The 18616-nt window shown below is 38.8% G+C and overlaps 1 protein-coding gene across 2 annotated transcripts in view; it reads right to left on the reverse strand.

Annotated features, from left to right (window-relative positions):
- The window catches only part of LOC149313584 (protein FAM117B-like), a 37322-nt gene that overhangs the window by 6463 nt on the left and 12243 nt on the right, over positions 1–18616 (reverse strand). The window contains exons 2-6 of one of the 2 annotated variants that reach the window (XM_089519381.1): positions 11577–11725; positions 4618–4710; positions 3427–3540; positions 2437–2580; positions 1007–1232 (exon numbers count right to left, since the gene is read on the reverse strand). In XM_089519381.1, coding sequence (XP_089375507.1) covers positions 1007–1232; positions 2437–2580; positions 3427–3540; positions 4618–4710; positions 11577–11725 — 726 coding nt within the window. Of the gene's footprint in view, positions 1–1006; positions 1233–2436; positions 2581–3426; positions 3541–4617; positions 4711–11576; positions 11729–18616 lie in introns of both variants that reach the window. The other variant, XM_089519380.1, reaches the window with a different exon arrangement.

The raw sequence follows: 18616 nt of genomic DNA on the forward strand, positions 1-18616 counted from the left end.
ATGGGCGCGCCCCCCCCATTCATTTGAATTGAATGCACTGCCCCCCGCAACTTGAGCACGTATGCTCAAGTCCGCATATAGCGTGCCCACATATACCGTGGGCGCACTGTAGTTATTTATGCCTATTTATGTCATCTAAATGTTTCTTTCAGCAGTGCAAGGCACAACATAATCCAACACTTTATCTATGAAATATTCACCCTCCTCAAATTAATCAGACCACATCACATAATTATAAAAATAACTGCAAACCTTACATGTAGACTGCAAAAGGAGTTAAGTTGTGTCTTGTTAGCTTACGATAATAATGAAACGTTTCAACATAGCTTTTGTAAAAAGGAATCACAACTAGCTAGTTATTTGTAACTAGTTATTTTCAAGGTCTGATAGAGAATAACTCCATACCCGAAAGATGAGTACTCAATTCATGTTTAAAAGAAGGTTATTATATCCTCCACCACACAAAGAGTTTCAGCAACTAAGAAAACTGTTATGTTCCTCTACGAAAATAATGTATTAAAAGTGACAAAACAAAGATAAACTTGCCTGTAAAAGTAAGGCAACAAACTGGTGGGCAAAGGAAAGACAGAAAAAAAAGAACACAGTATTATAAGAAAGCTATTGAAATGCTAGAGGAACTAACAGCCAAAATACTTTCAAAACCGAAGAAGAAACCTTCCTTACTGAGTTCTTGGCATGCTACTCCTTCCAAAAATGAACAAATATAAAAACATACACCTTAAACAGGGTGATTTATTTTTGTTTTCAAAATGTGATATGAGCAGATTTTGTGGATTTCTTTTTGAAATGGTAATATCTAAGAGTTTATGATGTGAAACAAAGGTGAAATTTCACAGATCAAATATTCTTCATGAGCCTAAACAGTCCTCTGGATTGTAGCCCAGACATCAAAACCCCATGAACCAAAACAAGCTTTTATGGCCCAAGTTAAGGCCTAGTCTGTGTTATGACTGAGGTACTATAAAAAGTACTCTTCAGGGAGTACCTTTTTCTCTGGGGTCCCCAAGCAAGTCATCAGCAGAGCATGGGCTCTCCTCACTGCCCTCACTGGAGATGGCAAGGAATGAGCCAGGAGACACAGACTGAGATCTGCTGCTGTTGTTACTGCCCTTCTCTGCTCCACCCGGAGTCTGTGTATCAATGCTGCGAGTACTGCTGCTACGTTGCACCAAAGGAGGTGGAGCTCGATGCCCATCTGGAACATCTTGCGGCTGTTAAGTAAAAACACATTATGCATCTTGTGCTGTAAAGCAGACTATTAATCTTGTCTAGCTAAGAATTACATTACAGGTTAAGAGACTATTTTAGCTCTTTGTATAAATAAAGCTCTTTAGCAGATTAGTTATTTTTCAGACTCCAACAAAAAGAAAAAGATGGGAAGCCAAACTTAAGTAGATTTAGGGTCTTGTAAAGCATTTTAAGGAAGGAGAGGAATAAACACACACACACATTAAAGAGGATTAAAAGGGTGATCCAGTACAAAAACCAACTGAAATGCATTACATGAAATAGGGTGCCTCATGAATGACCCCTTTCTTAATGTCTTGTTTTTTTTCCTTTGGAAAGGCATTAGTGTTTGCATGCATATGTTTGGTCTTGGAAGAATTTCATGCACAACCAGCTGGATATGTTCTGAGATAATGAACTACCTTCAAAGTAACACTTGTGGCTTAATAGTTTATTATGTCAAAACATAACAAAACATAACATTCCTCTCCATGACTTTCTCCTGTTGCATCCCTACTTGAGTCTTAGTTGAATAAAATCAATTACCTATTATGTCCAAATTGAGGAACTATGATTTAGTTTCCTTTTATTAACCCAGATCTTAAATCAGTCTGGTCCCAATTTCCTGTATTATTATGTATTAGTTATATGTATTATGCTATTATTTCTTAGCTTGTATACCATGGGCAGGTTTACTCTTGTCTATTTTATTGTTTGTATGTACAGTGCTGTGCAAATCTACAGCACTATATAAATAAAGCATAATAATAATAATAATAATAATAATAATTATTATTATTATTATTATTATTATTTAAGATTATATTTAGAAAATATTAAATCACTGCTCTTTATTTCAGACACAAAAAGGGCCTGTAGTTTCAAAGAAATAAACTGTCAGCCTACTGCCCATTTCTGGCTTCCTAAATTATGGTTTAAGAAACAAAGGTCATTATGTCTAAAGAGGACCGGTACCTGCTAGTCCTCATAACGAAATGTTTGAACCTTCCCAGTTATGAATTCATTGCCAAAATACACCTTCACATAACATCTTTAATTCTCTGCACAGAAAGACTGCCCTGTCAGTTTCTAAGTGATTTGTTTGTATTCCAGGATCTACAAATCTGCATGACTGATCCATTACAGTTAATGGTAGCAAGAGATACTTGATTGCAATCGTTTACTCACAATAAGTTGTTCCTCTTTTTCGCCTGTCTCCTTTATGATTATTTCAATCTCTTGATTCAGCCCCTCTATGCTGTTACGGAAACGTGATCCTGTTGATTTGGCAATTGGTATCACAGGAACTAGCACACCCTTTGGGACAGGAGCCTGTAACCGCATACCAAAAGGAAGAGGAAAATGATGATTACATTTCTATGGACCATAAAGAAAAAAACAATGATACTGTAGCTTCAGTTCTCATTTTTATTATAAACATGACTTCCTGTCTGGACAAATTTATGTCACAATACCTTTTACTTATGCCCTTCACCCTCTTAATTCTTCATGATTCAGACAAGCATCATTTTTCTGAGTTCAGTCACTGAATTTATTTATTTCAAGGATTTATATCCTGCCTTTCTCCCACAGTGGGACTGAGCTAGATGCCATTCTGCCTAGGAGGCTGGCCAGGGATTAAGGGCCTAGCAGTGGGAATGCAAATGTTAAAATCCAAACAGGGCTGTATTTTAATAAAAGGATCTATGTAGAAGACTATCATTACCATCTCAGAAAAGGTCAGAAGAGACCAGTATTGTCACTGTCAATTCAGCGGTGGTTGTACTGCAGTCAGAAGTCATATTGTTACATCTTTGCCCCAAATACTACCTTAACACTTCCATTTGTTCTCCCTCCGCTCCCAGGGGAGCAGAAATGCACTATGTTTTCAAGTATTTGTTTACTGCTTTTAAAAATATCAAGATGCAAACTATCATAATTTAGAGATTATGACCTGAGTATTTCATCCAATATCTCTAATTCTCAGTCAGCTGCATAACTATGCCCATGCAGTGTGTGGTGAAGATTCAAAGCATCCATAATTATCTGAGAAAGATCATAGTCATCCCTCAAAACTTAACCCTGTCTTCCTCTTCCTCTATATGCTATACATGCTGAAATACACTGAATTTTCCTGACTCTGAAGTAACTCTTACAATATAAGTATCATAATCTTACCTGGCACTGGTTAATGGCTGCATGATTACCATGGAATGGAGACTGTCTTTCTTTGTCTCTATGATGCCTGCTACTGTGTTTACTTCTTTGCAGTTGCTGGCGAAGCTTGGCAATCTGAAAGGATAAAATGTTATTTAAAACTAATAATGAAATTTGCAAACAATAATGTCAAGATTTATATTATGTCCTATGAAAATTTATGTACTACAAGAACATGAAGTTTGCTGAAGTTAACACGTTTATTCTCCCTTGCCATTAGAGGCATGCTGGCAATAATTCTCTACACTGGCCAGAACAAGAATATAAATGTTTATACATTAGTGCAAGGGTGGGCAACTGTAGAGGAAGAAGAGGATCTCCAGTTAAATTTGGGAGGGCTACATCCCTCTACCACAAAGATCCCCCCCACTATGCATTTTTCCTCCAAACCCCCCCCCCCCCATGACTCCAGAAATTTCACTTATGTTTTTGCCTCATTCTGAGCTACTTTACTCCAGGAAAAGGCATTCTTTTCACCAGGAAATGACCCAGATTTGAACCTGAGAAGAGTGACAACTGACACTTTGGGGTGCAAATACTGGAAGTTTGCTGTGACAAAACAAGGAACTACTTATACAGTCATATTATGGTTCTAACTCTGGTAGTATGGGAGGAAAAAGGCAAAACTTAACCAAAAAACAAAACCCACCAAACCTATTTTGGATCTTATGTCATTACCATTTTCACTGTTACACCAGTGCCATAATATGGCACAAGTCATACGGTAGCAGGTTAGTCCCCAAATGCACGATGATGCTCTGCTGCCTATTATTCTAGCTTGGAGCCAGACTGCATTCGTGTCGACAAGAGCATCCCCTGAAAAAAATTCCACTTTGAGGGTGCTCTTGCCAGTTGGCACTTTTCCCTTTTCTTGTGCACGTTCTGAAAATCTATTTAAAAGACAGTGTGATCCTTCATAAACAATATATGTGTTGACACTGGAGACTACAGAAAGAATTGGCAAAGACTGTCTCACTTCCACAAGCAGGGTAACTTTTATGGATCAAAAGTCTTTTACAGACGGAAGAGTACCCAATTCTTATCTTGTAAATATCATTTTTGGCATCCTCTGTTTCAGTCAGGTGCAGACAAATAGAACTATTTTGCTAGACAATTATATTGATTTAAGTACAGCTGTGCATATATCTCAACCTCTTTAAGCTGATCTGTGCTGCCCCAAGACGCTGAACGCTTATGGGATCCTTTCTTCTTTTCCAAGTATTCTTCTGCCCAAGCACTCTCCGTCTAAAAAAGAAAAATAATAAACAAATGTGAGTGAACAAGCAGCAAAAATCTGATCAGAACAATGCTCAATGCCTGGAGATTTTATAAGACCTTTTGGACAGCCACACTCAATATGCTTCCTTCAAAATGTTACCAGTTAGCATAGGCTGGAAGAAGAGCTGCATTAAGTCACTACCTGATGACTACTACCTCTTATTGACATGCACTTCTGCACACATCCCTGCACCCTCTCCAAGATTTATATACGTGGATGGCCCTTCCCCATTCTCCCCAAAGGCAGCACTTGCACGTGACCGTTACAAGATGGTCGCATGCATGTCACACTGCCATTGGAAAGAAGGGAACTTGAGCTCGTGTGAATTTTGCTATCTGTGGGTGAGTCCAGAATGAAACCCCCACAGATAAAAAGAGCTGACTATATGTGGTCTTCCTCTCTTTCTACTGCCCTCCACCTTTCCTAGTATTATTGACTTTTCTAATGAGTAGTGCCTTCTCATGATGGGTCTGACGTGTGACAATTTCAATTTGGCCATCTTGGCTTCTAGGTGCCTTGACTTCTAGTTCAGTCTTGATCTGTTCTAAGACTCATTTGTTTGTCTTTTTGGCAGTCCATGGTGTGGTGCATAGAACACCCAACTAACCAATCAGAAGGCAGCTGAGGCTCAGCCTATAGAATGTGGGCTGGGACTTGTGAAAATTCTGAGCTGTTAGAGGAGAGAGTCGGTTGGGATTTGACAGCTGAGGGAACACTTAAGCCCAAGAGAGGACTGTGTTCCAGGAGTTCCTAAGGGAATAGTTAGGGCTTGGAATCCTGAGAGTGAGGGTTCCAGGGATAGAGAAAGACGGTGAGGGGTAGAGTCTGCGTGGAAGAGGGCTCCCTACTGTTATACTTCCAGGACTCTAGAAAAGGGAGTGGCTGGACTGTGATATCCTGTGGGATACTGTTAGCTTTGGTGGTTGTTAGGACTAAGTTTAAAAGAGGAACTTAAAAGAAAGACTGAGTGAATCTTAGTTATAAGAATCTAGTGATATAGATAGAGAGTTATAAAACCAATGGTAACCATAACAAAGTGAAAGTAACAATTACATAAGATATCATATCAAAAACAACACTGTTAAACCTTCTTATAAATAAAGTTTTATTTGTTTGATTCAAGGATACGCCTGGCCTTGAGTTAATATCATGCTACTCATATTACAAAACATTGGTGGCAGAGGTGGGATCAGAAAACCCTATAGGACTGCCATCTTAAGAAAAAGAAATAAGGTGAAGGAGTGTTGTCTTTACATATTTTGGTGGCAGCTTGACATCATAGGAGTGGTTTGTGGTGGGTGTGCATCACATAATTTGGTGGCAGTGGTGGGATTAAACAGCCCAAGGTGCTATCATCAATGAAACTTAGTTGTGGGCGTCACACATGGTATCTCAGCACACTCTCCAGCACCATACCCAAATTTCTGTCATCCTTCTTCACTGTCCAGCTCTCACATCCATACATGGGGAATACAATGGCTTAGACTATACTCACTTTAGCATTTAATTTTATGTCTTTGCACTTTAGAATCTTGTCTAGTTCCTTCATAGCCGCCATTCTCAGTTCCAGTCTTCTGATTTCTTGACTGCAGTCTTCTTTCTGACCAATGATTGATCCAAGGGCCTCATTCCCACTTATTTTTTGAATTGCTGCTGAATCGAATCCTGGATTCGGTTCCAGTAGTGAGTGTAATTCCTATTATGTTTGCGCCGGGTCAGGCCTTGGAGTGGGGGTGGGGAGCTGCAATGGCCCCGGCCATCTCCCCGTCACCAGCCTCTCCTGCCCCTCCATACTTGGCTTCTTCTCGGCCTTCCACGGCCTCCTTCCGCTCTATGACATCCTTCCCAGCTTCCCCAGCTTCTCTGCAACCTTCTTCCATTCCCCATGGCCGGCAAGGAGATCGCAGGAAAATCGCAGGACTTCCCCGGGCTTCCCTGCAACTTTCCTGTGACCTCCTTTCCCTGGCTGCGGGGAATGGAAGAAGGTCACAGAGAAACCGGGGAAGCTGGGAAGGAGGTCACAGACCTGACATGATTTGATCTAACTTTGCATTATATCCTTTCACTGATCTTGCTACATACATCTCTCCTCACTATTACTGCCACCTCATTTCTTCTTGTTTAATTTCCTAAATAATACACTGTATAATTGTCTAACTCACAATGACTCCATCCATTTTAATTCACTCACTCCTAGTATTGCTATGTTCAAACGTTCATATGTAAGCCACCCTGAGTCCCAATTTTGGCAGAAGGGCGGGATAATAATAATAATAATCAGAAGTAATTCCATTATGTTTTTTACTATGTTTAGCTTCATTCGGCTCATGCTTCTCACATTCCATATTCCTGTAATATGTGTATCACAACTTATCTCAATTTGTGATTGTCCTCTGACCCCTTTTAGCTTTCTGTTTGTGCTCTAGTATTGTCTTTTGTTTCATTTTGGGTTGTCCCATTATAGGGTTTTATTGGTGAGAGGATCTTGCAAGTGGCCTCTTTTCACACTGTTAGCTATGGTGACACTGCTGCCTCTGTAAGCTCTTCCACCGGTATCACCCACCAATGTCTTTAACTTTAACTGTAATCTAACCTAACTGTAATTTTCTTTAAAGCATTGGCGCTTGTGTGAGAGGAAAGGTTTAAGGAGACAGCAGTGGTTTCTTGTTGTTTAAGTATGAGGTTGCAAGTTGGTCCACTGTCATTTCCTCTTCAGCTCATTCTTTGTTCTTATACCATCGATCTTCCCCCTAACCTTCCTCTGATTCTAACAAGGGGAAAAGCTTTTATTCAGACAGGAATCTGAAGGCACAGACATTTCTTTTCAAAGGAATAAATACACTGTCCACATTCCTGGTAAGGTTTACACATCTCTTGCATTCCTCAGCTGGGTGGCTTTGAGTCTGGTCTGGTGAAGGAAGCTAACAAAACAAGCTAGTCTACTGTCCTCTTCAAAAAGTGGAACATCATTTTCTTCCTTTCCATATCACTATTAGTGACCTTATTTCTCATTTTTCCTATTTATTTATTGTTCCACTGAGTTATGTTATGATCACCCGGTATGTTTCCATGGCTGAGCTGGGATTTGAAACCTGGTCTCCAGAGCCATAGCCCAATGCTCAAACTGCTACACTAGACTGTCTCACCAGTTCTTCCTTACACTGCACTCATCCCTTCACATTCAGTGGGGAGTAGGGCCACAGGACCCCCCATGAATGTGGAAAAACTGCAAATAACACAAATACTATTTTTTATCTGAGAGAACACCTCTCTAGGAATCTCTAGGTCCTCCAGTGCAAATCTGTGGTCAACATCTGCCAGACACTGACCATAGAATTGTGCTGGAGGAGCTACAAATGCCTAGTAGAGTGTTCTCTCTAGGTCCTTCAGTGCAACTTTTAGTTAAAGTTGATCACAGAGTTGTGCTGGAGGATCTAGATATTCCTAGAGAGAATATATTAATAAAATCCATGAATAATCAAATCCTCAAAAGCCAAAGCCACAAATGTGGAGGATGAGTGTATTTGTTTTCCATTTCTAAGGGGAGCTTTTAAAAATCTTTTTGTCCTTTCCCTCCTTTTTAGGAACTTAGTGAGTTCTTTTTTTTTCTTCTTCACCTTTTCAGCTGCTTTTATTTTTTTTTATACTTTTTTTTTATTTCACACATCTCAACATGCTTACATTCACAAGATACAACATTTCTCTTGCCCACCTTCCTTCCAACCTTTCGTTATTAATTTACTCTACATTATCTTAAAAATACAGTTTATTCAATATTTTAAATGTGAGAACTCTCAGACAAAACCTGGAAGACAATCCTGTAGGAAAAAAACAGGAGTCTAAAATAAGAAAGGGTGCCCTCTGGTGGTCAACCACCATGTTTATAAGGCTGACCCTCATAAGTCAGTCTCTGGCACAGCTGACTGGGATGTCATTTAAAAAGTATTTCCTGCAATGAGCATTCTTAATTTCAAAAAGTCAAGTGTCAAGTTTATTCGTGCCTTCTAATATGAAACTCAGACTAAATGTGACTTTATAGCACACAATAAGGCAAGAGGATAAAACAGCTTCAAAGACTGGGAAGAGATCTCCACCAGTCTGAACGTGGCTAGAAGAAAGTGGCCGTTGGAGTCACCCTGCTTGCCACATAAATGGAGTCTTTAAAAACATTCAGACCCAGCAGACAGTTGGACAAGGCACCTGGTGACAGAGATGGAATCCTGACAGACCACTGCAACTCAGCGTCCTGACCCCCAAGTCTTGCCTACTACTATACACAGAACCCAGGCAGATAATGGCCAGTAACCCAAAGGGAGATATGCAAGAGTCAAAAAGACTCCGCCCATTCTCACTACAACACATTTATCTCAAGCCTAAACCACAACAGTCCTTTTATATTGTTCTAACAGATGACCACCAAAACACTTGGGTAACTTCAAGAAGTAATTTTCCCATCACATCTTCAACAAAATGGCAATCTGGACTATGGCATTTCCTAGTAAGTGGTGTAATTAAAAAAAAATTAGTGAACTAAATGTATTATTGGATCTCATTACAGATTCCCCTGGGGCCAGGTTTTTGTGCAATTAGCCAGACGTTTTCCAAGTTCCTCTGCTGTCTTGGGGAATGGTATATCAAGAGTTTCATAGTGTGTTGTTATGTCATACCAAAAGGCAGCTATTACACACCCTTGAATACCATTAACTTAATGGGAAACAACACTGTTAGCATATACCATCATCTTTTAAGGCAGTAGTTCCCAAACCTTGATCCTCCAGATGTTTTGGACTTCAATTCCCAGAAGCCCCAGCCAGTTTGGCCAACTGTCAGGAATTCTGGGAGCTGAAGTCCAAAAGATATGGAGGACCAAGCTTTGGGAATCACTGTTTTAAGGCATCAGAAAAATGATAAAGCTCCCTTCTTTTATGTTTCAGAAAATAAGTTTTGGTATACCATTATTTTAAAATTTTGATATTTGATTACTTGAAGTTTTTTGCAGGCACTTAATGGGTTTATTGGGAAACCTAGCAACTACATCCATCAGCTTCTTTAGATTCTGAGGGCATGGCTCCAGTGCTCTGTGCATCCATACTAGCTACTTTATCACACAATGAGCAATGTGTCTCCATCCCAAAAGAAAGGAAAGTGGGACCAATTTGAAAATAAACTCAATTACGTACCATCTCAACACATGCAAGACAAAATAGCATCCATTCAGAGGAGAAAGCAGGGTCAATTCGAATGAATTCATCACAGAAGTACATGTCGGTCTGCTTTCTATTGCAAATGAGAGCACAATCACATCTGGAGGATTTTGGAAAATTGGGTCTAAGAACCCCCCTCCACCAGCTATAGATCCCAGGGTGCATTCCACACCTGGCAAAATCGAATTCACTGCCCATTTGGAGGGGAACAGTTGGCAGTTGGAATAAGGCTATGAAGAAGTACTGAAAGACAATGTTTTTCTGAGGTTGCTCTTCAAACAGAGGTTGAACAGATGATGTTATCCAGGCCTTTACTTTTACACCATTGTTTGGTAGAGACTTTCCTTCTCAGTCTTTTTGTATCTTCCTGACAGTAAGGGCTGTTCGACAGTGGAACACGCTTCCTCAGAGAATGGTGGAGTCCCCCTCCTTGGAGGTCTTTAAGCAGAGGCTGGATGGTCATCTGTTGGAGATGGTCATCTGTTGGATTTCCTGCATGGCAGGGGGTTGGACTGGATGGCCCTTGGGGTCTCTTCCAACTCTACAATTCTATGATTCTATGAATTTATAAATCCTCTGTTTACCCAAATTTACTTAACCCTCAAATGACCCCCCGTTGTGTTTAAGATGCCTCTCCATTGTGTTTGGAGTCATGTTATATTCTTTTGCGTAAAAACTTGAAACCCCATGATTGCTCCCACATTGCCTTCACATTGACCCTGGGATAAACTTCCAATTTTGCTCGTGTGATAAGGTCCTAGGAGGTGCTTTAGTAGGTGTAGATCTGATCAGATGTCTACTAGCCAGGACACCAGTAAGTTAACCACATCTCTGATCTCATCACACACTGGTGGTATGCCTCTGAAGTGGAGATTTATTCTTAGGCTCTGATTGTCAAGATCTTGGATTTCAGTTTCCAGAATAAAGTGAGATCCTGGAGCTTTGTTCACATTTTTGAATTAGACTTGGAAAATGAGTTTAATTCAAAAATGTGTATAAAACTCCAGGATCTCACTTTCTTCTGCAAACCTAATCTCATTAGATATGCTCTCATTACTTATCAGTTTTCTCACCAGTTTTGTTAATTTGGTGTACAAAGCAGACTGTGCTCCTGTCCAATCATTTTGCTATTCTGATCTTAATTGCTGGAGAAATCACAGAGTTTCCATCTCCAAGAAAAACCTGTAGTCTTATTTTGCGCCCTAGTGCCATGGTGGCTACATCTGTCACTTTTTTCTATGCCATTTACTCAGTAGATTCTTTAGCAGAAAAATAAGCCTAGATGAGATATAATACACTTCAAAGACTAACTGTGCTGCCAAAAACTGTACTTGCTTACAACTTACCACACTTCAGCTTCACTTTTTCTTGGCCTTTAGGCACAAGTCAAAACTGGGAAGGTGAAGTGAGTACCATGAACCAAGGAAGAAGCTCCACATTGTCCCAATCCTGAATTATGAAAAATCTGAACCTTACTTCACTGTTAGAACATGACGTGAAATATGCCTGTTTGTTGTATAAAACTTCCTTGGCTTGAAGTTCTGTGAACTCACGGAAGCTGCAAGGAGTGGTCAGAGCAATCCCTTTACTTGGCAAATGTTTTCTTAGCTGTACATAAGCTCTCTTACCTGTGTGGATTTGTCCCTCATGCAAGGTGCAGCTTGTCCATGATTCTCACGAGGCCACTGTCCAGCAAGGTATGGAGCAGCAAGTAGGTCTAGGGAAGGGGTACGGCGAGCAATACTAGAAGGGCTTGATGATGGTGGTCGTGGCTTATCTACTAAAAAAAAAAAGATACACTCCATAAGTAGAAATAAAACACATTTTATGTTCAGGTTTTCATTCTGTTAATTTGTTACTAATTTCAGTATATGAGACACTTTTAGGTGTAGGTCTCTTATGCTAATTTGAGCAAAGTTCATTCATTATTTGACAGCAGAGATTTGCCTTGAACAGATGTACCAAAAACTACAAAGGCTTCCTTTGATAGGCCGTAAGAGCAAGCTTGGATCCTAGTTGGACATCAAGATCTGCCATCCTTTGACAATTGCAAGGGTCTCAGCACTTTTTGGATCTGTATCATCAAGTCAACTTCAATTTACGGTAATCCTGTGAATAACAGACATCTCAAAGATCCTACTATTAAGAACCCTGCTCATGTCTTCCAAACCTAGGGCTATGGCTTCCTTTATTGATACAATCCATTTTCAATGATTTTTTTTCCATTTCCTTCTATCTTCAATTTTCCACAGTATCATCTTTTCCAAGGAGTCATGTCTTCTCATAACAGGTCCAAAGTAGGATAGCCTTAGTTTAGTCATCCTGGCTTCTAGTGAGAGTTCAGGCTTGATTTGTTCTAAGACTTATTTGTGTTTTTGTTACCCATGGCCTCTAGGACCACAATCCAAATGATACCATACTGTGTTATCCTTTAATCAATTTCCCCAGTCTGGTGTTTCAAGCAGCATCAGGTAGCTAAGTTCAGTTGCTACTCAAACTTCCACTGTAGCATCACACTGAAGGACTGTAAAAAATTACGACTGCAGCCCAAGGCTCACTGCTGCCATCGCCACGAGTCACCACCCTGATCAGATAAGCATGCCATGGCGCACCAAAGTGCTCTTTGCCCACTCTCAAACCCAATTCCTACGCTCAATTCACTCCATTTTCTTTAGCAAATACCCTCAAGTGTCAGTGCGCAGTATCATTTAAGCTTCATATCATTATTTTCTTTTACATATTACTACATTTTCTGGGAAATTTTGCAGTTCTACTTTTTCTGTAAAATCTGCATCACTGTGCAAAACAATCTAAAAATGGTAACAGGTAAAATTGAAAATTGTTCTACACTTGTATTGAAAGGTAACATTGAACACATTTTTAGAGAACAAGAAACGGCATTTTTGAATTACAAATACTAAATAAAGAATTTCATTTCATATATTGGACATTATTTTCTGTTTGTTTTTTTTTTACATTTTATTTTAAGAACTAGTGTGGAGGGGAGGGGAGCTAGATTTGAGTTTAAGAGAGGAAAGACATCTCTTCCAGCAATTTTCAGGGAGTGCTGTGATCAAGAGGTGAGAGTTTTCCAGTTCAAGGGAGAATGATACTTCATATGCTCACTGGTAACATCAGCCATTACACAGATGGGACAGAGATTATGTTTAACTTGGTTTCATCTGCTAAACAAGAATGAGAACAACAGATGCCATCTCTATATATTCTGTCATATGCAAATCCAAGGATTAAGTCATGCAACCCCTTTCATATAATGACCCATCCCTAATAGCTTTCTTGCATTTAGTGGCATATAATTTGGTTCACCGCAAGTCCTGAGACTTATTTCTTCTAAACAGAATGTGTGATAAAAATCTATTTCATTTTTATCATACATGATAAACAATCAGCCATTTTAATTTATTGCAGTTTGAATACAATGCAAAGTATGGCTGGCCCTCCATATCTGAGGTTCTGACTTTTGTGGATTTGATTATTTGTGCTTTCAATTAATGTTCTCTCTGGAAATCTCCAAGTTCTCCAGTGCAATTCCACGGGAAGCTGGCCACAGAGTTGTGCTGGAAAACTTAGAAATTCCTAGAGAAAACAGTTCTCTGGCATGATTCTGTGATCAACCCCTAGCAGAGGTTGACCATAGAGTTACACTGAAGGACCTGGAGATTCCTAGAGAGGTGTGCTCTTAGGTAAAAAAAAAAAAATAGTGTTTTTTTTTTATTTCCAGCATTTCTTTTTTTTAATTTCTGGCATTTCTTCTTTTTTTTTTATTTCCGGCATTTCCACCTTCACGGGGGTCCTTCGCTTCTAACTCCAGCAAATATGGAGGGACCATGGTATGCTGATGCCCTGCTATGTGGCATAAAGACTGTTTGCACTCATTATTTTTAATGGTTATATCAAACAATAAATATGCAATTCTGCTTTTCAAAAGATGTCACTAACCTGCAAACTGGTCTACTGTTTTAATTAGGAATTTTGGAAATATTATATACTGGGGTCTAAAGTGCTTTGATTCAAGATCTCACAAAAACATCTGTCCAATTCTGAGGTCCACTTATTTCTGTTAAGCCCTTGAACACTAATAACCCATGTAGCTATTTATCCACATACTGAAAGTGTTCCTAATATACTGCTTTTATATTCCTTAACATCAGTGAAAAATATTTTAGAATTTTAAAATAAAAATCAGTATTATTTCAGTTGTCTGGTAAAGTACCAATTATAATGGCATGAATATCACCACATCTATTCATGAACAGAAACAGTCAGCTGGTCACCAAGAAAACACCACCATAGATAAAACTCTTTGTCCAGATAGCTCAGTCAATACACACCACAGGATTTAACTTTACCTCCTTTCATCAAATTGCTCTGCTTCTCATTATTTATATGAAGCCAATGTTGAATTTATCACACACATCATGCATGCACACACACAAAACACAGCTCTGTTAAGGACACAAGACTTGTCCCATAGCTGTATCATGTTGCCACCAAACTGACAATTATTATTTTAAAATGTACAAGTCATTTTAATTAATCTTTTATACACCACCCTGAGGTAATAATAAGCCATTGTAATTATGCTTCATATGACTTATGTTCTCTTATTTGCAGATAAATGCATGCATTTATTGGGTTGATGCTAAAAAATGCACATAAAACAATTAACTGTACTAGCCTGCATACACCAGCTGCTATTAATCTCACAATAAACTTTAATGCTATTTTAAACCATTTTATTATTTCTAAATCCATCCAATATGTTTACTCATCTAGCTTCCTAAGCTATTTGTGAATACTTTATTTTAAAAATCAACAACACAAATCACATAGTATTTTCATTGTCATTTTCCCTCCTGTCAGTCCACCCACCCCCTTTCCCACAACTGCTCAGCTGCTAGCTTCACATGATGTGACCTACATAACAAGAGATGCACTTGCTTCAAGATAGCAGTTACAACAGCTGGGCTGATGAACAATAGTGGTATTTCAGTAATGTCGTATTTTATTAGACCCAATTACACTAAGGCAGTGGTTACAAAAGTATGTTGATTCTGCAGCTTTAAGTCTTCCTCTCATAGGATAATCAAGTCATTGGTACTCTAATAAGGACAACAGCACTTAATTTTAATAATTGCAATTGTCAAGAGACAGTACTCACCTACAATAAAGATTAATATGTGTGTATGTGTATTGTGTAGTAGAAAAGAACTTAGTTAGAAAATTATAAAGCAGAGTGACTAATGTTGCGTTCCAGAATCTTCAATTCTGAAATAGCTATTTTACAACTCAACTAATCTCTTTGTAGTAAAACTGCACAAAGTTCAATACATCAAATTTCATTTAGCTACTGTATGAATGAAGAAATATGTACTCTTAGCAAATAGTATGACTTAACTTAAAAATATATATATATCCCATCATTCTACACCTTAAGACATTCTTTAAAAGCTCATAAACCACACACATAGCAAATATAAGGTTTAATAAAGATCTTTGCTCAGTGTTTGTGAGAATCATGAAAAGGGAGCTTTCTAGCTGCAAATGACAAGTATATATGGGTCAATAGGCAAACAGAATGGTCATTTCTATGGACTTGTTTTCAAGACTATTTGAAACTAAAACACATAAAAACCCATCAGCAACACTGATCATACTGACAAGTGTAAATGGGGTAGGATTTCTTTTTGTCTCCTTCGGGCAAGACAATTCAAATGTCCTAAACTAATGTGCCACGAGAACAGTTATCCTTCAAATGCCATCCTTCTCTGAATTCTATGGTACAGTTTTTGGCTTAAAATGAACAAAAATGTATTATTTTTCCATTAGATGCATGCACATTTTTGTACAGTTACTATAAAAACACACCTACAGTTTAATGCAGAAACAGACTAGGAAGACTTATGAATGAACACAAATTAAACAAAGAGGCTGAAAACACTGATGCATCTTACTAGCCAATTTTTCCAAAAGCCTGTCAAAAGGAAAATCTCTGCAGAAAGGATGGCAGCATAGAGAAAGCCATGATTCCAGTTGCCAGTCACATAAAATCAGGAAGGCAAGGCAGTTAAAAACCATTAGAGAAAGTAGACTGGTCAATTTTTAACTAATTCTAAAGAACAGCAAAGAGTATTGTGGCACTCACTTGAAACTGTGAATTCACAATTTACAGAACTGAGTATGAAGGATCGGTTTTACTCTGTGGAAATATTCCAAACTCACTGGCATATCTATGTCTCTGTTAATGTGAGTATCTAACGCTTTTGTTCTACTACTATGTACACAACAGGAATGGGTGTTTTTCCATAGTGCCTAGGCTACAATGCTTGCCATCTGGTAAGCAGAACTGAAATCCTACTGCTCCACAATCAGTACATGGATTGCTTCTCCATGCCATTCAGAGAATTCAGCTAGCCCTAATCAGATAACAGATGTTATCTTTCCTTGCATGCATCGCGCCACCACCACCATCACCACTTTGCAGGCAACAATCTAGAAAAGTCTTCAGTTCCCTCAAAACATGTTAGACGGTTTAATGTGTCAACACACAAGAAGTCCAAACAGAATAGACAAAGCAGCTTGCTAATGTTGTTGTGTGCTTCCAAGGCATTTTTTAAACTTATGGCAATAGGGTTTTCTTGGCAAGTTTCTTTAAAAGAAGTTTGACATTGCTATCCTCTTATGCTGATAGTGTGTGATTTGAACAAGGTCACCCAATGGGTTTTATGCTCAAGAACCTTCAGGTGCCTCTGGACTGCAACTTCCAGTATTCCTCACCATTGACTTTATTACTTAGGGGCTGTTGCGAGCTGCAATCCAACATCATGGGAGCGGGGAGGCAGGATGTTTCCAACGCCTGATTCTAATGGATGTCCAGCAGCAGTGACAACTGTAGCTCATGTTGGGCCAATTAGGGACAGCCTCCAACCCCTCCAAATTTTGGGGCGCAAGGACTTGAGGAAAGCCCAGCTGAGCCACAAGAAGCTCCTGGGTACACTTTCCCAACTTAGATTTAATCTAATTTCAAAACTGATGCCAACAACCACCTTTCACATGCTTCTGATGAAAGGGGCTGATTTTATAAAAGCTTGAGGTTGCACGTAGCCAAAGTATACTATTTACACTAAAACCTTCAAGGATTACAGCTTCCATAAAGATGTAGTCACTTCCACCACACTGCAACAAGGCAAGACAAAAATGCAGCACGTTAGCATTTACATATAATACTTTCTCAGGTCACACCAGTGGTAGCCATCTTTGCTTATTTCTTTCTAAATGTGTGTTAGGAAGTGAGGACCAGTTGTTTTTCAATCAGAACTCCCCAAACAGGCTTATCTACTCAAACACACAGTTTGCTTCCAGTAAATCTTCTATCATGCTTGCTTCATTCACAGAATTTCCCTTTCCTCTCATAACCCCTTTTAATTTCCCCTTTTTTCTTTCCACAAGAAAATTTATCAAAGGGGAAAAGACAGAACAGTTTCACAATGTCTTTTGATTGATGGCACCAGAGGTCTTCTGGCCAGAAAGCTCTGACACACACCCCCCAGAAGCAGCCTTTCAGCCTAGACCAGACTTTTCCAAGTTGGTGCCTTCCAGATGTTCCAGGTTATAATTCTCACAGTTCCTTACCATGACTATGCTACTTGTGGCTGATACAACTTGTATTACAAACATCTGGAGGGCCCTGAGTTAGGGCAGCCCACAAGACACAAATCTCCAGCCATTCAAAGAAAAGCCTGGCAGGTGATTTGGGAGTGACCCATAAATCAGAGTCACTTGCAGTAAATCAGCAAAGAATTCCTATTCCAACCTTACTGACAACAGGTATCTGAAATGAAGTAACCTTAGAACAGCCTAAAGTCAAATTTCCTGTGAAAGGACAAGCTCAGTTCAGATCACATACTTTAAATAAATTTAGTACTTTATTTGTGGTATTCTAAATAAATTTATGCTAGTGTTTTGTAATAATTATCTTATTGTATACTGATCTGACACACAAAAAAGATGTTTATGGTGAATGTAAAACTAAAAATTAGTAGAGCAGCACTTTTGGTGCTGCAAACCAATTGCAGTAGTATGTTTTCAAAGAGCTGAAATTAATTCTTGTTTAGATGAGAAATATAGTAACTCTATGGAATGATATGTTCAGCTTTCATTTTGTTACACTTATTTTATGTACTATATGTATAGCGTAATTTTGCTGTGACCTTTGACTGTACTACAGTTGTTGTTAAATAAAACATAATACGGTATACATTATGCATTTTAGTATACATTTAGTATCAGCCAGAGCAGTCACTGATTAGCCTTTTTACTTGTCTGCTGAAATGAATACGCCTTTAAAACCTAAGCACACAACATCAACTTTTACCAAAAATAACCATGGAGAATTAGAGAGCAAAACACAGGAAGAACTCAAAAGAGAAAATAAAGAATGTCACTGGTACCTGTACAGACAAATAAGGGAAAGATTTCAAATAGATAAAAAGTTAGACGGTATCCACAAAGAAAAGACGGAATGGGAAAAGATAATAGGAAAAGGAAAAGATAAACTGATCTCTAAATATTACAAACTTCTACTGAAATGGGATACGGGAAAAAAAACAATAAAGGATAGTATGGTGAGGTGGGCTCAGCATGTTGG

The sequence above is a fragment of the Sceloporus occidentalis genome, unplaced genomic scaffold (assembly GCF_023333645.1).
Source record: "Sceloporus occidentalis isolate IW3139 unplaced genomic scaffold, rSceOcc1.0.p SCAF_4, whole genome shotgun sequence".
Lineage (NCBI taxonomy): Eukaryota > Metazoa > Chordata > Lepidosauria > Squamata > Phrynosomatidae > Sceloporus > Sceloporus occidentalis.